This window comes from Chelon labrosus (assembly GCF_963514085.1).
Source record: "Chelon labrosus genome assembly, chromosome: 10".
NCBI lineage: Eukaryota > Metazoa > Chordata > Actinopteri > Mugiliformes > Mugilidae > Chelon > Chelon labrosus.
Window position 1 is genome coordinate 14521680 of NC_140360.1, and position 26204 is coordinate 14547883.

At 43.4% G+C, this 26204-nt stretch overlaps 1 protein-coding gene across 1 annotated transcript in view; it reads left to right on the forward strand.

Moving 5' to 3' along the window:
- The first annotated feature begins 186 nt into the window (after positions 1-186).
- Positions 187-26204, forward strand: part of kcnd3 (potassium voltage-gated channel, Shal-related subfamily, member 3) — a 91558-nt gene continuing 65540 nt past the window's right edge. Inside the window, exon 1 of the mRNA XM_084553122.1 lies at positions 187-1315. Within this exon, the coding sequence (XP_084409248.1) occupies positions 213-1315 (1103 nt within the window). The 5' untranslated portion in view covers positions 187-212. The remainder of the gene's footprint in view (positions 1316-26204) is intronic.

Here is a 26204-nt window from a genome sequence, read left to right on the forward strand (position 1 = left end):
GCATCAATGTCCGAGTGTCTCAGTTCGTCTTCCTTTTGTCTCTTTCCTCATTGACTGATCTCTTCCCTGTCACGATGAAAACAACAGTCATCCGCGACCCTGTGCTCATAAACTCCCTCCCTCTCTTGCCTTTAGATGGTGAATGAGCTGAAGTCAAGCTGGTTGTGAAGGTGCAGGACTTGTTCTCCCCTACGCCCCAAGCCGGACCCAACATGGCGGCGGGAGTAGCGGCATGGCTTCCCTTTGCCCGGGCGGCCGCGATCGGCTGGATGCCCGTGGCCAATTTGCCCATGCCAGTGGCTCCCACTGAAAAGAACAAGAGGCAGGATGAGCTCATCATTCTCAATGTCAGTGGACGGCGCTTTCAGACATGGAAGAACACGCTGGACCGCTACCCAGACACACTGCTGGGCAGCTCGGAGAAGGAGTTCTTCTACAACGAGGAGACCAAAGAGTACTTCTTCGACCGCGACCCTGACATGTTCCGCAGCGTGCTCAACTTCTACCGCACCGGCAAGCTCCACTATCCACGCTCTGAGTGCATCTCCTCTTATGACGAGGAGCTGGCCTTTTTTGGCATCATCCCAGAGATCATTGGTGACTGCTGCTACGAAGAGTACAAGGACAGGAAGAGGGAGAACGCGGAGCGTCTGATGGATGACCAGGAGGACAACAAGGATGCTAAGCTGCCCAACATGACCTTCAGGGAGACCATGTGGCGGGCTTTCGAGAACCCTCACACTTCCACCATGGCCCTCGTCTTCTACTACGTCACTGGCTTCTTCATTGCTGTCTCAGTCATCACCAATGTGGTAGAGACGGTGCCCTGTGGGTCAGCGCCCAACCAAAAGGAAGTGCCATGCGGTGAGCGCTACACTGTGGCCTTTTTCTGCATGGACACCGCCTGCGTCATGATCTTCACCGTGGAGTACCTGATGCGCTTGTTTGCTGCACCCAGCCGCTACCGTTTCATGAGATCCGTCATGAGCATCATCGACGTGGTGGCCATCCTACCCTACTACATTGGCCTGGTGATGACTGACAACGAGGATGTGAGTGGCGCTTTCGTGACACTCCGAGTTTTCCGCGTGTTCCGTATCTTTAAGTTCTCCCGTCACTCGCAGGGCCTGCGCATCCTAGGCTACACGCTGAAGAGCTGTGCCTCGGAGCTGGGCTTCCTGCTCTTCTCACTCACTATGGCCATAATTATCTTTGCTACCGTCATGTTCTACGCAGAGAAGGGTTCAAGCTCCAGCAAATTCACCAGCATCCCAGCCTCCTTCTGGTACACCATCGTTACTATGACAACGCTCGGGTAAGAGCAGAGCAGACTCCTCTCTTTTATCTCGTTGTGAGCGCCGTGTGTGTGTGTGAGTGTGTGTGTGTGTAAGTGCAAGCTTGTGTATGCGAGCGTGTGTGAATTTTGCGGACTCTCTTATGAGTGAGTAAATGTTTGATTGTGATCTGTGTGCCTGAGTTTGTGGCCCAAAAACCTACAATTGCTGCAGAAGCCGGTGCCACCCTCTGCTTTGCAAACTTCACGCATAATGACATGAAACCGGAGTGAAAGGGCACTTCACAGTCGACTGTGCCCACTGTGATTTTACTCATGGTATATGGGGGAAGAGCAGCCAGAGTTGTTCTCTCTCAGTAATGACTGTGCCATCGCTCGCCCTTTATACATCACTGATAAGAGGGAGAGAGAGATGTAGAGAAAAGGGGAAAGTTGAAAGCATCTCGGTGAAACAAAAGGTTAGGAAACAGGAGCAGATTATACTACTTCACTCTAACTTGCCCTGTGGTTAGCAGCAGTGCACTTTCAGAATTAACTGAAGCAGCGGCTTTGCATGTTGAGAACCCTCTTCCTTAGCTCATTGTTTGCGAGTTACTAGTTGCAGGACTTGACGTGCCTTAGGGGTTAAGGTCTCAGATGCAGGATATCAGAACACTCTCCATTTTAAGAGACAGGGCTTCATTTAATTGCGTTTAGGTTACCGGCAGCGCTAATTATTGTTATTGACACGCAATTTTAAAGGCATGCATGTTCCCATTATTTACCGAATGCCTAATTAAACTGCTGCCCAGAGCTGTTGATGTTGCATCCTTTTACTGGAGGCGTGAATTTATAAGACGAACACGTGGAACATTTTGCTGCATTGATCTGTTTTGTCTGGTTTGCCATCATTTTTATGCCATTGTGTATTTCTACCAGTCATTTTATGGCAGCGAGGGGAACCTCACATACATCATTAATTTTACAGTGAACACACACACACAGCTATGTGATGCGGCACTATTAGGGGCTAATGGTAATGTGTTTTATGAGTGTGCCCTGTTGTGGATGTGTGAGTCAGACTGAGAGGCTGACAAATTGCAGCATCCTGCTAAATGTCAGAGTCATGGAGGCCATAAATGGCTCTGAGCTCATTGCTGTGACACACTTGGCACCCTGTCATTGCGCCGTGCCATTCACAACCTGCCCAGAAGATCTGGTGTTTTGCAGATATTTGATTCTGGATCGGTTGTTTGGTCTACAGGCAGACAAGTAGCCGTTGAACCTTGGAGAGCAGAACGATGTTATCTGCTCTGTTTGTTCATTTTCTGGACACACAGCAGGAGCTTTTGTTGCTCTCCATCTCATCCCACAGACTGCCTCCTTTCACGTGAGATGCTGAAGTGGTCTCCTGTTGCGTTTACAGTAGGACTGGAATGTGTGTGTGGGTGTGTGTGTGTGTGTGACTGTGTTTTAAGAGAGGGGTAGTTCTTGAGCTTGGCCTCATCAATAAAGCAGGGGCCAGAAGTGGGTGTCAGAGTGACTAATGATGTGGCCCACTGCATCTGCTGACTAATGTAAACCTGCCTGACATTCTGGTCTCTGCTCACCGTTTACGTCATAAACACACAATCTAACCATGTACACATAGGCAATATTTGTCTTTGTGCATAAGACAAATATTGGCATGCATGTTTTATGCATGCGTGTGAGTTTAAAACTTTAACAGTGATCATTCTTGTGGATCTGCAGTCAAAAAATGTGCAATACAGCCATGGAACGACATCTTTTTTCTTACGTCCTCCACTTGCTCGCAGAGGTATTTGTGAAAAAGTACCTCCACCGTCTTCTGTGCAGCACTATATACTCATCTATCTAAATATGATAAAAGCCATTTCACAGAGACAATGTTTTCCTTGTCTTCTCACCTTCTCGTCTAGTTTCCTCGGGGCGTATAGCTGTGCTCTTGAGTGTCTTCGTCTTTGTTCTCCTCACCGAGACACTCATATCATCTGCGCTCTCATATTTAATTTACCGCTAACTTCTGAGCTTTAGCCCTCGTCTTTAAGATGTACTCAGAGAATTTTTGTCTGTGTTTTGACTTTCTTTTTGCTTGCAAGTGAATGTATGAGATTGTCAGATTGAGTGCACATTGGCGCTATGACACACTTCAATAGGGGTGCCCTACCTGGGCCACTCAGTGCATGCAGCCTTGCCCACTGTGGGTTTTTGAGCATTTTGTTTGTCTGTCTATAATCCGACCTGAATCAGAATCCATAATCCTCCTGCAACAACAGACAATGAAATACCAGGTGAATAGCTTTTTGAAGAGGAGCTATTCTCCTATTTCTTCCTGGAAATGAAAGTTTCTTTAATGATAGCCACATGGCAGAGGAGGAGGGAAATGGGGAAAGAGGTGAAAAAAAGTAGGACGCAATTCAAAATAGGGATGCAAGCATTTGGATTTGATCTTTTTTGCTTTATCAAAAGTAGAGTGCAGGAAGATTAAATTGCATGCAACATACAGTGTTTTAGTGTGAACTCGCTTTGATACCACAATGATAAGAGTCTCAAATCCTTTCAAGCAGACCATAAATTATGTGCTGCTCCTAATGACCCCCCCAAAAAAGGATTTAAACATCCAAGTGAGTTTGCAAGCTACCAACTGGCATCCTTAGAGGCTTGCGCTCACTCCATAGCAGGGCTAAAAAGCTTAGCTCAAATCCCGCAAATGAGGCACGCAGGCAGGCTGGCAGGCAATGGCGAGGCTTTAGCTAAATCAGAGACATTTAGGCAATAGGACCTGTGAGGGATTTTGTTCTCTAGGTTGTTAAACAAATTGATTGTGACCTTTGTGTGATATTAATTTTGTGCGTTTGTCATATTTGGCTTAACCTGTGCTATAAACGGGGGGAAAGCAGAGCCAGCGTTCATATGTGTTTGTGAGAGAAACATGGCAAAAGGCTAAACCTCAGTTTGTCATCATTGGTGACCGGTCCAGACATTGTGTATTAATCGCACTGCGAAAGAGACAAAGGGAATAATGGAAGAGAAGTGCATTAGTGCGAATGCAGTGCAGCTTTTTGGAATTATCGCTTACAAAACTTTTTGTATCTGTTGAATGGAACAAGGGTTTTGACTTGCATTTTAAATATTGTAAGCCTAAAATGTTGTCACAGATGAAACCCTAAAAAAATAGCAAATGCCCACTACACTATCTATAAGCCATTAAAGTTAATGATATTTAAGATGTCACATATCATATACCATACATTTCGACTTTAGCAATGAGTCAGACCGCTGTATTACATTTAGAATCACTTCACTGTTTTGTTCCCAGTGACATTATGCTCATTAAAATGTTAATGCAGTCACAGACCGAGATACTCTCCTGTCTGTGTCTTATCAAATTTTACTCCCTGACTGCACCACTTGAGAAACTCATTTTCTCCACCTAGGCAACAGAACGTGCATTATCTAATTAACAGAAGCAAATAAATTGCTTTGTCCATGTATGGTCCCTTCTCAGAGTGCCTCTTTGGTGATTCTTAAGAAACATTAAAACCATATGAAGGTTGACGTATAAAAATCTGCCGTGAAGATCCCCGCTGCTGTTTTGAAGTAAGCCCCAGTGATTTCTCTCTGCTGTTAGGCTGATATTGCTCTCAAGTGTTGCCAGCTGGTGAGACTCTGAGGGTCAAAGCTGGCATTAGTGGTACAACTAGCTATTTGGAATATAGCACTAGTATCTGAGGCAGTTATTGGTACGCTGTTAACGTTTCCATCGCTGTAATGCTGTTCCAGATCGCCCAATCACTGCCAACATCCAAACTGTTCAGTAGTTTTTGTACTTCTAATGCCGTGCTTGTTGATGTTCATTTCTCTGAGTTGGTGAAAATGGAAACCAATTAGGGCTCTGTAGCCAGGATTTAAATTGTGTCATATTCCTGCATACACACATTAGCTTGTAAGCTGATATGTGACTGTAAATGTTCACAGGCATGGATTCAAGTGACGCGGCTGTGCAGTTAGTTGCTGCCTTTCAGAAATTTCCAAATTGCTGCACTTCAAATATATCGCTGCCAACTACCACTACAGTACCACGGCCTCTGTGTCTGATGGTGGCGGGGTGGATGGTTCGCTCGCCACTTAGATGCAATATTGTGCCAGTTCGCTCTCCATAAGAGCCCACTCAAAGTCCAGTTCTCGCGGATTAAAATGATCTCACATTCATGTGCAATTTTGAATGTTGAACTAAATTCACAATCCCAAAAATGAACTACTTAATGTTCATTTCTTTCCTTTTTTTTAATGAGCTGCTCAGAAATTGATTCTTTCTCAGTAGAACCTCCGCCTTCTCGTCTATCTTCAGCTCCCTAACTCTTCATAAACTTTCTGCATGCAACTGTAGGATTGCAGAGATCACTTTTAAAAGCCAAGGCTGCTGTTTATAGATTTATTTCTTTTTTTTGCAGACGTGGGTCGACTTTTAGACTTGTTATGCACACACTGTACAAAATGTGAGCTCTTTGTCAGTTGGAATCTGAACTTGAATCTGAGCTTATTTGCTCATATAACCACTTTAAATATTCATATGCTCCGGACTCAGCAGCACCAGCAGTCAAATGGTCTGAATCGCCAGTTGCACTAGAGATGCCGGTGTTGCAGAAAGCAAATATTGTGCTTCAGTGCCGTCACGTTCCATTACATTAGTCGCGACCGTATGCGCTCAGTTCATGGTTCACCGTGGTCAGTGAACACGCTCATTTAGTGTGTCCATGCACAGACTATTTGATATTTGTGCAAATCAACAAAACGCCATCTAACATGTGCACCGTGTCAGGCTGGGTTAACAAAGCCTTTTGTTGGCATGTAAAGAAAAACTTTCTTTTAGTCCTTTTATTACTGTGGTATACAGCCTCAGTAGTGATTGTATGCATGTCCGTCATTGTGTATTTGAGAAGCTGTTGCTTTTTCAAATACAGGAAATGTTGAATATTTGCATAATAAAAGTAAAATGTCACACAATGCAATTCGCTCCAAACTCATTTTTTTCGGAACATCATCACCACTTAAGCACTTAGGATTGCATTTTGTAATTTGCGTTTCTTGCCATGTGATCACTTTACAAGACGACAGTTGGATGTAGTCGACGGTGTCTATTTGAGGATGGAAAAAACACCAGTAGTCCCCGTCTTTTGTTAAAAGGTTGTCGACGCAATTCAAGCACAACAAAGCGTGTTAGCTGCTCTCTATGCATCCCGTCATCTTTGTGGTCTCTTTGGCTGTCCCAGCTGATGAAGCGCAGATAAGAGCTCGAGTGCAGGTTGTATCGTAGTCATTAGCATAGCTATGCCGGAGTGTGATTAATATCCTTATCAAAAATCGTCTCCTTTTGATCACGGCGCCTTGAGGATCAATGCGCCGCTCTCTGTCTCCCAGACAACCGTGCAAGACCTCTCTGGTACATTGTAGTTGGCCGCGGTGTCGCGGGTTTAATGTGCACGCGGCAGATAAACACAAATTTGTGCCAATAAATATGGGTGCCTTCTTTGTGTTTATGTTTCCACTGTTTTTCCACTGTCTTCCGCGCGGCGCCCGGCCCTGATTTATCGACCATTTATTTTGGAGCCAACAGCTTGTGCAAAACGATGATCGATGCAGATGAGTGAGTATCGATCCGGGCGGCAGAGAGAAACGGGACAGCCATTGTTAGTGTTACTAATTGATATGGGTGATGAGACTGTGAGTGAGACCTTTTACCTTGGCTTTATGAGAGCAGATAAGGAAGTAATTTCTCCATGATGATATAGACGTAGATCTGTTTGTAACCTTTTTTCCCTTTATTTTCGTTTTAAGGTCAGGAGTTTGCATAATGGCAGGAGATCATTAGTGCAAGGCGTACACAACAGAGGTTTGGAGGAGTGTAAATGATTTATTCATCTACAATATGGCTTATTTATTATAACTTGCAAGAAAAGTGGCTTTAGGGTTGTGTAGAATCCTGGTACAGAAATATACGCTGAAAAGGAAACTAGTCTCTATGTACGGTCAGATCATTCCAGGGCATACACCGAGTCAAATCAACACATTTTCTCTTTTAAATATTTTTAATTTCTTAAGTAGATCAAGTCATTTGAGGGGTTTAATCGTGGCTACTGTATGTTGATAAATGAAGATATTCCAGGCAGCAATGAGATTGTATCACCACGCTATAATGTCGGCTGAGCTCATCATCCCCAAACCAAGCCAGTGCACAACCATGCTTCAAGGATTCAAGGATTCAAGGATTCTTTATTGTCATTACAACACATGTTGGTACATGGGAAGGAACGAAATTGGTTTCTCTGGTCCCGATTCAAGCCATAAGTAAAAAAAAAAAGTATAAATATAGAATAGAATTAGCTATCTAAGTATGGTACAGTGTATAAATATAGGCGGTAAAGGTATCAACACTAAGGTTAACTGCAATGAATGACCAGTGATATTCAGTCCTGTACCATTGCGGTAGTGTGCAAATGTGCAAAAGTGACAGTGCAAACCCAACTGCAATCTGTGCAGATGTGTCCGCGGGTGGCTGTTCTTAGCGGTTAAATAATTTCCTTTGCAGAAAATATGTAATAATAAAGTGCTTGTTCGTGTACATTAGTGGCCTACACTACAGCAGCAAAAACTACTACTTATCACAGTAGGTAAAACAAAGCGTTGAGCGGGTACTTCACTATCACTACCACTCCATTTACTCCTGGCGTTAACATGCAGTCTCTGCCTAGGTGGGAAAAAAAATAAAAAAAATAGAAATGTGTAAAATGTAAATCTCCAGATAAAGTTCGCATGGTAATAATGTGACCAAGCAACACGTCAGCCCACGTCCCTAAGCTGAACACCTAACCCCCCGTTTTAGCTCGTTTTCCGCACCAAAACATGATGCATTGACTGTCCCGACATTAATATTTTGCAGCCGATGGAGAAATATGGACAGAAGGTCGCGGGTCAAAGATTTCACTTTCTGGTTCTATTCTCCAGAGTGGTCCGCCGGCTTGCGCAGTCTCATTTTTCTCACTTTTGTGTTGTTCTTTTTTTTTTGTCCGCAACAGCAAACAGGGAATAAAGCTATGGCAGAACAGGCATTTGGCAGGAACCCAGCCACGTCCCCCAACTTTAAATAGCAGTTAAGAGATGGGGAAGGCTTTGTATCTTGATTTTAATATACTGGAGATTGCCATGAATTATGCATTTAATTACTTCTCCTTACCTACACTGACACTGGCGGGTGGAAGACAAACATTACAACATAGCATAATCCATAATAAATGGTCCACTTTTTCTTATTCCCGTGGAGAATGAAAACCGCATTTGCGTTGACTATCATTATTCGTTCTTGTTTGCTATAGAGAGAAAACGCTGCATTAAAAAGCTTCAGCTACAACTACAGTTACCTTTGGCCTTAAGGTGGTTGCTATAGAACCGTGACCTCCGTTTGAACTCAATGATATTGAAATCATTCTTTATTACACATACACAAGCGCCTATCGGAGAAATGAGTCTAAACCTTTGACCCCTGAGCGGTTATTTTCCTTCCGTTTGTCTTTCCTCCTGCTGCCTTCCAGGAGCATGAGGAGATAATGTCCTCTATGCTGCCGCCTCTCACTTACCCAGAATCTGATGCTCCTTTCTTCTTCCACTGGCACAAAAGGAAAACAAACGGGGAAGAAAATAGAAATGTTAGCCCGTTTCCATCTTTCTCACCTTGACAATTTGTTCCAGGTATTCATTGTTTTCAGATGGCAAATCCTATCAACTGGATTACCAACTTGTTTTATCTGAACGTCTCCCTTGCCCACTGCTTCTCATTCTTATTCTGAACTCACGTGTCGGACTGAGTGTGCATGCCAACACTGCAGTGAAGCTAATACAGCAAGCACATATACATTTAGCATGTTCTGTTCTGAAACCTCTTATTCAGTGAAGTAATTATGTGCTTCCACATTTAGTTTCACAACCCATGGCCACTGAATTGTGACTATACTGGGCTTGTTATAAAGGCAGAAAAAAAAATCAAAAGTCATTTTCCAGGTCTGTGGTCTCTAAGTACACTGCAATAGCTCGCAGTATTTTCCTGTTTCTGCCGAAGCTACTGAATGAAACGTACAACTGCCTCAATTACGGACGGGGATGCAGCGTCCGCTGTGATGCACCAGAGCGCAAGAGGAGAAATCACAAGCCTAAATTGTGTGTTTAACCCTGTGGGACCGTTTTAGTCGGTCTTTGTAATACCTTGTGGCATCTCTGCCGTATAGATGCAGTAATACATCGTGCTTAAAGAAAACCGACTCCAAAGCAACATTTGTATCTCAATAAAGAACTGATAGCAGCAGCGTGTTAACATGGGGATTATATGGGGTTGTTTTGTAGTGACTGCTCTAAAGAACAAGCTCATTTATTGCCACAATAATAGCAACTGTTTAAAATGAAGCCTAAAAAGCCTAAAGCGCTGCCTGACTCAAAAAAAACAACAACCAAAAAAAACCCTACAAACTCCATCATCTGTATGAATCAAGAAACTTTTACTATATAATAATATTTTGATGATTGTGCAGGTCTTTTTCTTCTGCCGTCATAGCTGCTGCTTTGCTTTGAATCAGCAGAATCTTTATTGGCCAGGCATGTCAACGCATAGATGGAATTTTGCTTCTCTCAATAAACTCACATTAATAGAGCAGACTTACAGCAGAACAAGTACATCAAAGTCAGTTTTATTATAAATCCCTATATCGGATTTCAAACATTTGCCTCGAGCTATTATTAAATTCCTTCAAAGCTCTTTCCCGTAACATATACAGTACACGTGAGTCTGAACAGACATGGATTGAAACTGCAACATAAGATGTTGGCAGACAGCTGCACGGCAGTAATTTTAGTTTATATGAAATAATAATAATGGAGCGAAACTGCATACCTGATGAAATGATTTATTGTAGAAGGGGTTTTTAAAATATGTTGTATTAGATCTACAGATCTGCAGCCTTGCTGAGCCAAGCAATAACTTTAGCCTGTTCACGTTAAAAGGACTCGTTTGTAGGAATTAGTTGGAATAGGCAGAAATAGAATATAGTATTCACATTTTTGGGATTGTGTTAGAATGAATCCTTCTTATATGATGCAGGTAGCAGGTTCTCCAGTGGAGACTTTGCCGCCATGTTTCCAGGCCTGAACAGACAAACCAAGCAATGGCTCCAGAGGATGCCTTTCAAAAATTTTACAGTGAAGCATGTAGGTTGTGCTACATGCTTGGAAAGGTCATATTCAGTTGTTAGCAGTGTCACCTTTATATATTTCTAATAAGAACTGAACACAAAGCACAGCCAAGATTCACAGGACCATGTGAATTATGTCATTTTTCAAGTATTTGTTTGGTGGAATTAATTTTTTGTATTATTTATTTAATATAACTTGATAATGATGACACATGTTTGTCTCCTCGATGCCTTTGATGGTCAGAATTTCATGTCAGTCCATCCAGTGTGTTGAGATGTTTCAGGCAGGACTAAACACTGAACTGTCAGACTGACCGTCAAACTGACACTATCATTACCCCTGATAGCAAGATTGACATTGGTCATATTTTGTGTAGTGGCAGTTACTTTCCTAGTACAGTGAAGGTGTCTTCCAGAGATGTTATATCAATGGACTTCAGTACCCTGTTATTTATCTGTGACTGCAGAGACCCAGCTAAAGATTGATTGATCCAAGAACCTCAAATGAAACCTGCAAACATTCAGCAAACTCTATATGAAGAATAACCAGAGTAAAAGTGTCAAAGGGAAGTTATCTGCTAGTTAGTTCAGTTGTTGTCTGCTCATATTTTTGTGTCGAGGTCAGTACTGCACCGCGGTCTGAAATGATTCCTTACAGCTCTGCTAGATCCCCGCTCGGACCTCCCCTCTTGGTATGTATTTAGCCCTCTTTTCATGCAGAGATCTGGATGGTTGCCCACTCTTTGAAAAGCGGTATAGAACGCCAAGCCTTCCAAACATTTGCAGATGGGTATTTACCTGACCACTTGTCAGCCAAGGAGAGAAGGAAGGGAGGGGGGTGGCTTATTGTCACAATGTGACTTTGAAGGGTAATTTTCAAGGAGGGTCTTTCTGTAAGATATACAAGACATGTGCTTTGTTTTGCTACCCCCTTTTCATCCTTGATGTGCCATGCATGCAAATGTTGCCCATACACATAGGACACTGCGTCCTGACTAACTTAATCTTGACTAACTGATAGAAGTGATTGGAGTGATGCTCAAGGTGCTGAAAGGTGTTGAGGCATCATGGACATACGTCAGACGTGTGAACATTTCATTATAGAAACCGTCTCTCTCCCCTGCCTCCCCGTCTCTATTTTGCTGTTTGTCACAGGTGATTGCCTTCGGCTATGGTCCTTCCAAGCCTACTGCACTTGTGCCCAGTCCAATTCAATTACCAGCCGACACTCAGTGAGGAGCCTGAAAATGAGTTGGTGATTATCAGTTTCCAGGGTGTTTAGCAGCTTTCTGGGCAGCTGATGACTGCTGTACACACCAAGCCCTGAAGCCTTCTCATAATTTCCCACAAACATTCGGACTTTGCGGTTGTCGCCATGGTACCAACACGGCCATTGTGATTGCCTCCAAAATAAGTAGTTCATGGTCAATGGAGGATGAACTGCAGTCACTTTGGTGATCCCTTAACTTTTCATCTTGCTAAACACTGGCAGAAACGACCCCATCAAACTGAGCTGTGCTTTGCTTGTAGTTCTAATAGATAAAGCTGAGCATGCTAACATGCTTAACCAAGATGACAGGCATGTTAAACAATGCACCTTCCTAAAATCTAGTTTGCAAGCAAGAACAAGGCAAATCTCATTCAGAAAGATATAATGGCCATTAAATGTATAGACCAGACAAAGGGATGTGATTTCCAACTCCTTTTTGGTGTGATTGCCCTACCTCGCATCAATAAAGGCTGATTAAAGAGGACGATTGCACCATCACTTAGTAGAGCATTGTAGTTGTTGCTTTACTGGAGTGGCCCTTGATTTAGCTGGCTGTAAGCAAACACCCGAATGTAAACAATTATGGATTAGACCGCATTGCATCCACTGGGCAGACACGCTCATTACTGAGTGGATAATGTGGGCTGAAGTGATTGTGAGTGATAGTTCTCCATATATGTAGGCCAAGTTATAGAAATAAATCGCCTCTCATTTCCCTGTAGAGAATGTGATAAACGCGGTCTGAATGGCTCTGAATAATCTTCCCTTATTCGCAGCCAGGCTTTTGAACAGGTAGACATTATTGTTCCTTGTTTGTTTTTTTTTGTTGTTCTCTCACTCCTATATGCATTTGCTCTCACTCACACTCACACTGCGTCTTTCTGGGCGTACTGTAATTCATAAACTGTGTTCTGTGCTGATTATCCAGGGTGACAAAAGCAATTGTTCTGCTACACTAAATCTGTGGGGATTAATGCTCGTCTCTGGAGCTGTTCCCTCTGCTTTTACAGGCATGTGTGTCTTTGCCTGTGTGTGTGTGTGGTTGTGTATGTGCGGTTGTGTTCTCCTTTTCCCTCCCCTCCACCCTGTCAGCCTTCACCAAGGATGATCTTAGTGAATTTCTTGTCAGGACATTTGATTTGTTGCAGTTTATTAAAGAAATATACAACAAAGTAAAGTGTGTAAAAGTGTGCTCCTCAGTCAGCGGTTGAAAATGGTCTCATCCGCTGTGAATTGTCATTCTCATGTCAGTACATGGGCACAGGACGTGTCCTTCACAAAGCTAGGAATCAACTTATTTTTTTCCATACAGATGTCTTTGGGGGATTACCCATGCTGAGGGATTAATCCAGCCATGTGCCATCTGACAGCAACAAGCACTGGGAAGAGCATAAAAGTCAAGTCATGGACTAACACCATTAATAGATTTCAGTAAGCCTTTTTTCCCCTTTAAAGGTTGACTGGTGGCAATATTAATTCAATTTCCCCTCCCCTCTTACGAGTAACCCGTCTTCTACCTCTGTGCTCCGTGAGGGGGACAAGGCCACGGTCCACTGCTGCTCAATAAGAAGTGTCCTCAAAGGATTTTTTTTTGCCAGCCTCATTTCACGGGAGACAATCTGCATTATGTTTTAATCTTATTAGCAATGAATTAACACCACATCAATGACCTGCTCAAAACAGAGCGCTGCTTAGACCATCCAGTTTTCAGCCGGTCGGCAAAACCGATTTAGGAGGAAGGAGGCTCATTGAAGCTATCAGTTTACCGTGGGTTACAAAACACGCTGAACGCAACATAACCGAACCGCTTAAGCTTTTAAGGGAAGATGGTCCGTAACCTCGGTATCAAATATAAGAGCAATACACTTCAGTCTCGCACACGAGGGGCAATTGAACATGTGCAGTGTGAGCAAATTGATTTTCTCTCTCTGCAGAGGCCTGGTGGATAGGAAATAACCTCTACATCCAGATGCTGTGCACAACATAAAGGGTTTATCCTGGAAATAGGATTTTGTTAAATGCACATAGGATTGACCGATTGTGCCAAAAGTAAAACAAAAAATAAAATAAAAAATTGGTTCAGTCTCGGTTCAAATGAAATTTGTAAGTACAGGGTGTGTATCTGTTAAAGGCTGTACAGACCATGAAGTAAATCAAGTGGTGTTTTGTTGAGGATTTAATCTGCAGACTTCTTACAACTTCAAATTTTATTATTGTTTTTTCAGCCCGATATCTTATTAAAGATAATTTGGGACCATAAATCACCTCAGTTAAGATGTCATTTGTAAAGATAAACGACAAGAAATTAAATTTTGCAGGGAAACACTTAAAATCTCTCTTGCATATGCAATCTTAATACCCTATCTTGCATTATGTGTCGGCTCGCTTATCTCCTTTCCTTCTTTTTTATTTCTTTATAACACATATTTGGTTTCTTACTTACTCTCTCTGTCTGCCTCCTATTTTCTTTCCCCCTGATGTTGCAACAACTAGAAAAAGAGACTTTAGACTTCAGGTTGTTTTTAAGTGTTCCCTTGTCAAGTTGTGCATTGCAGTGCCTTGACGTCCAAGAGAAGCTTGCATATACTCTTCTCCGAATCTTGAACCCCCCGACACACACGATGACTTCCAACCTGCATTGCTGCAGTGCACAGGCATCCAGTCGAACCAAGCCACATTACAATTATTTTGTCAGAGTTTGTGCTCTGTGCTCAATAGCCCTGGGCATGTGCAGGCACACGGCAGGGGAATCTCATCTCCCCAGCATGTTTTTTTTTTTTGTTTTGTTTTGTTTTATTTTGAGGTGAAATAGAAAATGATCTGCTGTTCATTATTAATATTACAAAAGCAAGAGCAGAGGAGGGGAAGGATGAAGCAGGAGGAGAAACAAAGCCCGTTGGTTTGATCGCCGCTTCTATGGAACGCATAAATACGCTGAAACAACTGGTGCGCAACGTTATCGCATTTCACAGAGGGTTGTCACATTTGAGAGAGTATTCTTGGTAATGAGTGGAAAAACACTCAGCGGAGTCCGTACTTCAATAAAGTAAAGAAATTTCCCTCTGCTGCTCTGGCAGAATGAAAATTAACTGTATGTCTTTATGAAGCTTCTCACTGCTGCCATTGCAGCGGGGAAAGGAAACATCCAGTGTTTGGTAACCTCTGTGTGTGGCTCTACTGGCAGATTTATTTTATTTCTTTCATCTTTTCGGTCAGTGCAGAGAGAATGATAACTGAAGAATGTTAATATACATCGGGCTCAGATAATGTACTTGAAGGTAGGGCTGGGCAATCATATATATATATATATAAATTCATCAAGATTACGACCGACCCAGTTTTAATTATGCCGATACGTTGGGTAAATTAATTCTTCCACTTGCGCTTAATGCTCTGGAGCTGCCTCAACTTCCCTATAACGTCAGAAACAAATGGAAGTCTACTTTAAAGAATAACTTTGTGATTTCTTTAACCTTATGCCTTATTTTCCTATGTATTTAAATGTAAATGATCAATGTAGGGATAAAAATCTTCCCTATTGGCCAACCTGAGCCAGACGAATGTACCTGGAAAGCAACCCATTATAGTTATTATCTGAAGGGAAACAACCAATGACAGTTCAGCCATTGTCATTTCACTCATCAACATGACCACCTTCCTAATATTGTGTAGGTCTCCCTTGTGCCTCCAAAACAATTCTGAATGGACATGGGCCTTCTGAGGGTGTCCTGTGGTGTCTGGTAACATAATGTACTATGGGGGAGGGGGGGTACAACTAGTCTGCTCTAGTTGTTTGGTATATGTCTAAATAACATCCATATGAATGCAGCAGAACATTGTATTGTCACGAGATGGTCAATAATGCTACCCCTGATTGGCGCATACATCTATGGTTTGACTGAATCAGCATAGCAATCAGTAGTTCTTATAAGGAACTGCTCGCAGCAAAAAAGCTCATTTGGTTTTCATAAGAGTGACTGTCATGCACAAACCTTCCTTCCAAAGTCAGAAATTATCTACGCACACACTATCTGCTGTACACAACCCCCTGGGGCTCTCCTATTGCATGTTATGGCTTGTTGATCTGATATGTTAAAGCTAACGCTTAACACGGGTCTGAACCAGTGAAGGTGATGTAAGAATTTCACTCAGATATACACAGTCTGATGCATTAAACACAACAACAGATTGAGTTTAGTGCAATAATAAAACACACACACACTATTTGTTTCAATAAATAATAGTAATATTGATTTTAGAAACTGAAAGTGGGTTGTCTGCATGACTAAAACACTATAGCTGTCCTTGGGGGGGTATATCTTTAAAGTCCAGGTTTCTGTCGGCTCACATTACCAATGTGCCTAATCAGTGTTGGATGGGGATGATACCGCCGGCCTAATGGGTGGATATAGATCAGGCTTCAGTGATGGATGCGTTGGTCAAGTGCTCTGGACCATGATGAATGTTCCCAGCCCAAGGTGGGCCAGGTTAGCAGCAGGTGGCTGTAAGTGGAGCAACAGCTTTCCAGTAGTTCCCCTTTAACTGTGAACGTTGTGGCCAGACGCGGCATTGAGCGCTCTGAGCTCCACTCTGTTCATGCCACATTTGACAAATTGCATGCATGTACGATCCAAAAACAATCTCTCAAGAGCGAAGAACAATTCAGAAGTTGAGTGACGGATGCAAAATGAACCCCACGCGACACACAGCTCCGGGAGTGTGGAGGCCTCTGTGTTGGTTGTGCTGTAGCTGTACCATAGGGGAGCTGTGACGTTTAAACACATGCAGATGAGGCCCGAGCTGCTGTAATTAGCAGATGTTGGACTGTAAATTGCAATTCAACTTTCACCTCTGTATTATCTGTTTCTCTTCCAATGTAATTCCAAACAGCTGCAGAAGAGACCTTAAACGCTACCTTCGAGGTTTGTCCTAGACTTGAAAACATCTTGTGGGCTTTTTTTTTTTTTTTTTTTTTTACATGCTGTTCATCATTAGTGAGCCTGACAAATTTGCTTTTCACAAAGACAAAGTGAAGACACTTTGGAAGGAGGAGTGTGGAGAAACAAATAGTTGCCCAGATGAGGTTGAAGAGGGCATTTTGTCGACCTGTCAAATGAGAGATACTGAAGCGGAGAGACAAAAGATGGTCAGGGAGCACGCTAAAGTTGTTAAGGAAGACAGAGCAGTGGTAGAAAAGCGTGTGTGTGCGTGTGTCTGTGTGTGTTTGTTTTTCCTCTCCCTGTAGAGCAGCTCTTAGTCGTAAACTTGGCCTGTGCTCCAGTCTCCAGCCGAGAGGTCATTGATGTGTGTTCTATACAGAAGGCATGCTGGGAAACGGTAACAGATTTGAGCCAGGCCCCATGGACAAGCAGTCTGATACCAAGAACCTGGCCAAATGGTTTTAGAAATTCACAGATGGCTGCTATTGAGTGTTTACCATGCCAAATGTGTGTGTGTGCGCGCGTTTGTGCATGTGTGCGCCGTGTCTGTCTGTGCATACATGCAGGGCTTCGTTTGTGTGTGCAGTATATGGATACAAAGATGAAGCAGATTCAGCAGAGTGGTTAAATAGCTTTTGCAGATTAGTCTTAAAATTTGTAGAAAAATAAAGCATGTTCTGTGCTTCAGACTCCACAGTGTGCAGAGGCGTGTTGGCCTAACCAGTCGAATTGTTTGCCTGCCATCACAGGCTATCAAAATAATCTGTGTTTGTCCTAAAATATCAGATGATGTTTGCGTCGCCTCGCAGAATATCGTATTCTCCCTCTCAGTTTCATTATGTTTGTTTAGCGGTTATGAAGAAGCTTTAAGGTCTAACGCACAACACCTTGTAAATCGTCCCTTTGCTTCACCTGCGCGCGTTGTTGTTCGACTGCAGCTGTAATTGTTGTACTCCGAGGTTTGGTTATGGCTATTTTTAGTACCCCCGGTCGTGATTGCCCCTTAATCTTTTATGCATCCCCCGCGGGTGTGAAGACTAAACAGATGAACAAAACAAGACTGCAGTGATTTTATTAGCGGGATGCGACTCCAGCCGGAGCCCAACAAGACCTGGGGGTGTTGACATAATCAGAACAGACTGAGGCCAACATTAATACCTAAAGTATAAATATTGCAATTTTAAACCACGCCGGCATGGCAGTGTGGGATGGCAATCGGTCACTTTGGCCCAGAGAGAAACATCCCTGCGGCTGTTTAATGGAATGCCGTGGAATTTGGTAAATTTGATAATCCTCCGTGTTTCCTCTGGAGCCTTCATCAGGTCAAGATTGAACTTTGTCCCACTTTTTTTAATGATGAAATGCATGTGAAACTAATGACATCCACTCCATCAGTCGCTGTACTTTATGTCCACTGACATCGTACCTGAAATACAAGAATTAGACCTGCTAAACATGAGCATGTTAGCATTTAGCTCAAAGCAAGATGTGGTCTTTTCTTACTGCCCTGAATATTAAAACTGCAGTGATGTATCAGCTACAACGCAGACTGGTACAATACTCTTCCCTGAATAACTCCATCCCTGCCAGTCACGCTCGGATTTGTTATTGGTGCACGACAGCCCCTCGCGAGAGCGATTCAGAAAGACTGGGACAGAAAAGGGGACATGAGATGGTCTCCGTTGGACACAGATGCAGTTATGATTAGACCAACGTCAGAGGACGGCGCAATTCATCAGGCCATTTATGAGAGGATCATCAGATAAATGCTTTAGTAAGTGGAGGCCGGTCGCAGAACGGGGTGATGGATGTGATAGCGGTATAATCCAATAAGTGGTTGTGGCCCCTGCACTGCAGCATTACAGTACAAAGATGTATCGCGGAACGGGAAGTCCCATTTATTATTGGTATGGTAATTTGGCCGCAGCTGATTTGACTCTCTCTGAACCATCACTCATATTAGTGTCTTACCTCCGAGTGCATTTGTTGTGCTTAGTATGGTGTTAGAAAAAAACATTCTTGGCTACGTTACTGTTGGGCTGTTTTGATTTTGCTCCTCAAACTGGATTTATTGATTGATGTCGCTTAATCCATCTCTAATGTGTGTGTGTGTGTGTGTGTGTGTGTGTGTGTGTGTGTGTGTGTGTGGCTCCGTATCCCAGTCATTTTGGGATTAAGAAGTGATTGAATGGCTTTATGGGTATAATCCTGATTTGATTTCATCATGATATGAATTTTTTTTTTCCCCCTTCTCCGCGGTGTTTCCATTGTGCGTTCAGTTTCATTTTAACGCATTCAATTTATGTGGTTTTATGGAAGCTTTCGGCACCTTTGCCTCCTGGCAGGGAAAGAAAATATTGAGGGCAACAGTTATCTTCAGTTGCTCATCTGAAAAATGGACTGTAATTACATTAGATACGGGGGTTTTATCTACACAGAAAGGCAATTTAACGATGCCGCACAAAGTAAAGATTTCACGGTTCAGACGTGAAAACACACAGAGGCGTAGTCTGCCAAAGTCTCTCTTACTCCGTGGTGTGAACACCTATTGGCATATATCACACATGCGGGCTAAAAATAGAAGCCATCCACGCTCTCATCATCAGCCCCTCCCTCCTATTATCTCCCCTTTCTCAACACATCTCCCTCCTCCTGCCTCCTCCTGCCTCCTCCTGCCTCCTCCCCGCCCTCTTCACATGCACACAACACCACACCTCTCATCCACCACCGTGCACAATATGTACATTCTCTATATCCTAACGGGAGCGGTCGAGACGCATACATGTGAAGACGAGGCATGAGCAATTTTTAGGTGTCATATTTTTAAACATGTCACCTCCTGATGGGCTGTTTGTGTTTCCGTGGTAACCCTTGCGGCTGTAAATGAGAAATATGTGTCGGGCACGTAATTATAACACATGCGCGCATTCGTGGCTGCGGCGGCAGAGGTTCCCACCTAAGAGGAGCAGTGGTAGAGTGTTAAGATCTCTCTCCTCCGTTTTCACAGCATCCTAAAATTTGTTTCAAGTATCTGATTTGTTATTACTACGTCTTCCTCTCTTCACCCACTCTTACATCTCTCTCTCTCTCTTGTTAGATAGATAGATAGATAGATAGATAGATAGATAGATAGATAGATAGATAGATAGATAGATAGATGCTTGTTACTGCAACATTATGTGTTTAATTACTGAGGTGACCTGATAAAAATAGCGTTGCAAGGGTATTTGAGTATTTTTCACGCCGAGAGCAAAGAGAAGTCAATCAAACTAGTCTTCATTCTGCTCAGCTCATGTGGTTAATACACAATGACTCACTCATGTGTGAACGCCGTCTACATCAGACACCTGTTGCGGCTCTAATTGTTCCGTGTGACAGTTTACCACGGTCAGATTGGCTGTATATGACGGCGTCTTTGTGACATGCAGGCAGGAGCCAGCTGTTACCCCGAATAGCTCTTGGCTTCCACCAGGTTTTTCGTCGGTGTGTGTGTGTGTGTGTGTGTGTGTGTGTGTGTGTGTGTGAGACAAATTGGACATCAACTCCTTGGCCCATTACTCCCGAGCTTCCATTTCGTTTTCTTTGCATCTTCGTCTTGTGCCGCCTCTCCTCTCTCTGTCTTTATAAAGGAGCGTACGCGCGTGTTTATATGAATGTGTGTGCGTGAACGCCTCCCCACAGGCTCCTCGGTGCTGATGATTGCACCGGCCATTTCCCTTTGAGGCTCTCCCTGGATGACAGTTTCACACATCCGTTATCAGCCCTCTCTTTCCCACAAAATCGATAGTCCTTCCTCAGTTTTCTCTGCATATATCTGAGGGGTGTTGCTGCAGCTGCTTTTTTAGTGCATGCACTCAGCATTGTGGATACACACGGCTTGCTATAGACATGGGAAAAACATGTAAACCTAAAAGCATGGATTTGTAGATTAAATTCTGATTCATAAGGTCTCCCTTTGATTCGATCAGTTTTGCTTGGGTGCAATTGTGGCGCACAATTGGAAGGATTTAGATGGTGCGTTGTCAGTAATCTTGGAACTTTATGACTCGGACAGCAACATGGAAGCTATGACTGACAGTATCATTTGCATTACATCCGCTGTGTTAGCTCATAAATGTCGGCTGCGACTTGCATGTTCGCAGTCGGCCTCGGCTGTTTCGTTGCTGCTTCTGCTTCGTGTTGTAAATTATACATGAGTTTGGTCCATAGACCAGCCGACATCAGAAAATATTACGCGCGGACATGTGAGGTTCCTCAATATGAGGAGCCTCGTAGTACAATAGCTAAAAGAGATCAATCAAACTTTACTGATCTGCGGTTGCTGTGTGTCGTCCCACAATTCCACAAACGCTGGGGGGGTCACCGAATAAGACTTTGCATGAAATCCGAAATAGAAACGAACATCACAGCTCGAGAAGCTCCCCTCGAGCTGATTCAGAAAAGATTGATCTGTGGGTTTTACAAATCAATATGAGACCAATCAAATAATAACAGATTTGAATTCAGTTTTGCAATAGAACTCTAACGGCCTTAAAGTTGTCTCTGTGGCATTTCATCTGTCAGAGCCTAAAGAGCCTATGGTCATTATCATTACCACATCCGCATGAAACACCAGCCAGAGACATACATGAGGCTATGTCTCTGTTATTATTTTGTGGACTAATGGAAGGAGATGACAAGGGAGAACAGGCGGGAAATAATTACGTAGCGGGGGAACGGTATACGCGCACGAAAGATGCACGTGACGTTGGCGGCGTGTTATTGTCACTGAAGGCTGCAGACAGTCACAGAGACATCTGACATTCGTATAAAGAACCAATGGCAGCATGGAGCGCTCATCTATCATTGCTCTTTCTCTGATCCTCACAGTACTGCCGCCATATATAATTCATCAGCACAGAGGACCGGGAGCGACAGGCATGATGAGTGCACTGTTGGTGAAAGATGGGAGGCAGTTGTGTACAATAATACACACTCGACAGCTATGACCATAAAGATGACGACGTTTAGAACATGTATGAACATTTGTGGTACACTATCTGCCTCATACAAACACAATAGATGATTTTTATTTTTTTTCTGTGAAGATTAATAGAAAAAATCCCCAGTGAAAGGAAAACAGTTAAGATTAATGTGGCCCATCAAAGAGGTTTGTAATTGAACTTCATTTAGTGCAGTCAGTCTTCTTGACGGAAGAAAAAAATGCATTTATGTTTCATTGTAAATTGTACAGGTGTGATGCATTGTGGTTTTGTTACAATTAAAAAACAGCCCCTTCCTGGTTTTGCTTCGTTACCCGTGTACTCCCATCGGGAATGATTCATTTCACACCAGCGATATTAAGGAAGACAGGGATAATGTGCCAAAGCTGACTTCCTCTGTGTGTGCATTAACTTCACAACATGGAGCCAAAGACTGATTACTACAAAGTTTTACCCGTTTTCCAGCGGTTATTATAACATAAAGCCGCACTGATCCCAGCAGTTTGCTGCAGCGCAGAGCAATTACCCTCTAGCTTGATGGTTAGAAAAGAATCTTCCGGTGTTGGAAAGACAATTATTTGCTATAAGTTGGTGAAATCACTATGTATTATTCGCATTACGTGCACAGTTTCGGGTCAGGGGTGGCAATTTTGTCGCAGCAGGTGGCTTGATAGAGAAAAAGACTGACGCTAAGAGCTCTCCAAGTGCACCCACCCAACTCTGGCTCCAACGCTGCTGCGACCACATTACATACTCTGCAGAGCGTGCAGCGCCGCACATGAGCTCCACTCTCCATTTCTTCCCCTCTCGCTCTGACTGTACCACATGACCCCTCCAATCACCCGCGCTCATTCCACCTCTCTGCTCTGTTTTCCGCCACTTCGTTCATCCCGGCTCCACAGCACATTTTACCCCCCCACCCACTATCCTCCCATTCTGCCATCACTCCCCGTTTCAAAGGGCGTCTGTGTTATTTATCAAAAAATGCGATGCGGGTCGAAGGCCTCGCCGACAGGCAAGAGCTGTAAGAAATGGCAAGGAGGGGAAAGATGAAAGGGCAGACAGGATTGGACAATGACCTAGAGACAGACTGTGTAATCAGTCTGTCTGTCTCTTACCTTCACTGGTGCGGCAGGTAGCTTGCAGGGTCACGAGAACAGTGTTTGATTGGTACAAGGTTGTCAAGGCACAGTCATTTGGAGGGCCAGCATTGGCAGAGGAGTGGCTGCAGGCAACTTGCTGACAGTATCTTCCAGATTGATGAGGGCTGACTTTCACCCCCTTGACACCTTTCCATGAGCCCTTGTCCCAGTGAAGCGGGTGGGAGACAAAAGAGCTATTTTTGGCACCCGGGGTGTCTTCAGTGTCGAAAAGATGCCATAAACGAGATGATAAGCGGAAAGGAGGATAGTAAAGCCTGTGGAATGGGAAGGACAACGTAGGAGACAATTCCAAATGTTTTCTCATGTCGTTTATTAAACCATTGTTTCCCACCTGGCTACATTAAACAGAGTAAACCATAATACATGTTTAATGCTTATTAAACCGTTACAGGCATCTGCATTTTACTTAGTGAATTACTGATGCCACTTATTACTCATAAGTAGCAGACAGCTATATATACATGTTGGACGTTAGAGTATTAGAGCTCTGTTTCTCTCTGTTTCCTCTCTTGGCTTCATGATTCTTGGACATGAAAGATGCAGAGTGTCGTAGGTGGGAGAGTTGTGTAAGTGAGGAGGCGCAGGAAGAGATGGGAGGTCAAGTAGCGCTGATTATGTAAAAAGAGTCAGAGAGGGCTGGAAACACATGCTGCTGTACCTTTGGAGAGATTAGATTATGGGGAGTGCGATTCTCCTAATGCACTGAGTAACTGAGACATGTCATTTGTATTAACTTCCTTTCATCTTTATTTTTAATTCGGTCTCCAGCCACCCGTGTTTCAAGTCGTCAACTTCACTTTTCCTTTTCAAGTGTTCTCCCAGCTGCATCATTTAGTTTCTCTTTTAGATGAGTTCATGTGAATAAGATGGGTTGTCTGAGCCCCGAGGAGGAGACTGTCTGAACATCAGCACTGACAGCAGTTCACCCTTCAGGGACCACAGAATGGACATACACACAAGCTGTCTGATAACACGCACAGGCATACGCTGCAGTTCATCATCTCCATCGTATCATTTTTCATCTGACATCTTGATTCATTACTCAGGTTCACTCATTTGTCTTTTCTGTTTAACACATTTTTCTCACACCAAAAACTGCCTTGAGAAATTGGGCTTATCACTCTTCCACAAACAAAAATAAGAGAAGCAGATGTACAGTGTTCACGGCCGGTTGCAAATTGACCCAGCGCTATTTTTAACCAAACCCCGATTTGAAAGATTTTATTTACAGCATGTTTTTTAATAGTCTCTTAAAGCGTCGATCATTGTCTAAGGTCATGATATGTAGCAAGGCAGGGAGGACCCAGGTGCAAGACACACAGTCCAGAGAGGCAGGCTGAGCAACTCACAGGAAATTTAACAACTTACAAAAACAGGAACAGAAGATGCTGCAGGGATGGCGGGGTAATCCAAACAAACTGGTGAAGGCGAAAAACCAAAAGCTCAACAAAAACTCACTGAACTGAATTGAACTGAAACGCTAGGAAACAACAACAACAACAGGGGTAACGCCACGAGGAAAATCCACACAGGTGACTTCACATGGGTAACAGCACGGGAGGAAAATGTAACAGATGACTTGACAAAGAACAAAGGGAAAGGCAGGACTATACACTGATCTGCCACAACATCAAAACCACTGACAGGACGAGTAAATATAACTGACAATGCAATGTTTTGCTGGGAAACTTTTAGACCTGGCAATTGTGTGGATGTTACTTAGACATGTACAGCCCACCTAGACCAGACTGGACACCCCCACCCCACTGTTGGATAACACTTGTAATTGGATAACACCTATGGCAATACTGCTTATTGCCATAGATGCTGCCAAACAGAACAACAATTTATTTGAGATTGCCACTTTGTTTCTTGACAGTATAATTGGAAAAATGAATAAATTCTATGAGCCCAAGGTCAGTTGCCAGCATTCACGGATCTATGTGAATTTATAGACACGTGTTTTTCAAAAAGAGGTCGGTATGCGTTTCTTTCCTTCAATACTGTCTGACGCTCACTGGACTGTGTGTCCTTGGTAAAAGAGTGAAGGACCAGTACATACGTCACTGCCACTTCTCATGACTGTTTCCACATCCCTTTATTCATCACTCCCATGCGGCGTTCTGGCACCCTGCTGAGAGCACAGATATGGAGTGTAAAGGAAATGGAATTGCCACACTGGAGGATCTGCGCTTTTATTTTCCTCCCACATCAACGAACAGCAGACATGTGATCTGAGTAGGGAATTAGCCTATAAAACGGAAACAGGGTCTATATATTCACAATAGATGGCTGTGTGCGTGTGCGTTAGTGCTGGTGTTGATTTTTTGTGTATATGTGGGGTATGAGTCTTAGACTCAGAGTGGGAAGCTGCAGGTGTTGTGTGTGTGTGTGTGTGTGTGTGTGTGTGTGTGTGTGTGTGTGTTAATAGAGGGTGTAAGGGGGGAGTATAAGCCATCAGCTTACATGCCTGTGGCTAGCCCAACTTATTCATGACTTTGATCCAGTGCTCAGAAGAGCAGCCCAACAGATCTCAGTAGAGGGATAGGGGAGGAATAGCCAAAAGTAACAGATAACAAACAACAAATGGAGAAGCATGGAAAGAAGGCGGATGAAGTGGTATGGTGGAGAAAATCGATGACTGATTGATCATTAAAGACAGGAACGCTGATGGATAGCTCCTTGATTGATTTCGAATTCTCTAGTCTGCCTCAAAAGGATAAGGTGAATGGACAAATGGGGGGTAGGAGAGTCAAAGGTGTGGGGATGTGATGAAAGAAGGGATCAGCAGTGATTTCCCAGGAGGGATAGAGGTAGATGAATGAAGAAGAGATTACGGATGGAACGGGCAGTAAAGCGAAAATGAGAAGACTTAATTAAATGCCAGCCGCCCAAGGGGTAGCTGGTACCCTCGGCCTTGAAATGCACCCCCTGAGCCGGGCAGTGACCCGCAACCTCACATTCTCAACTTTACAATGACAAATAATGCCCATTGTGTATTATTCTTTAAAGTGTCGTAAAATACCGGAGTCTTAAAGGCATAGTTTGACATTTTGGGAAATGTTCTTATTTGCTTTTTTTGTTGTGAATTAGTCAAAAAGATTCATACAACTCTCATCCATTTTTTATGCTACAGCCGGGCGACTGCTAGCTTAGATAACCACAAGAAATATTCAGACTTTTTTTTGGCCACAGAGGACACAAAACATAAAAATGTATGCCTACTGGCACGTCTTAACATAATTTATTAACATGTTCGGTTTTGATTGGCCAGGTATCGTGTCTTCCGGGCTAGCTGTTCCCCCTGCTACCAATTTTT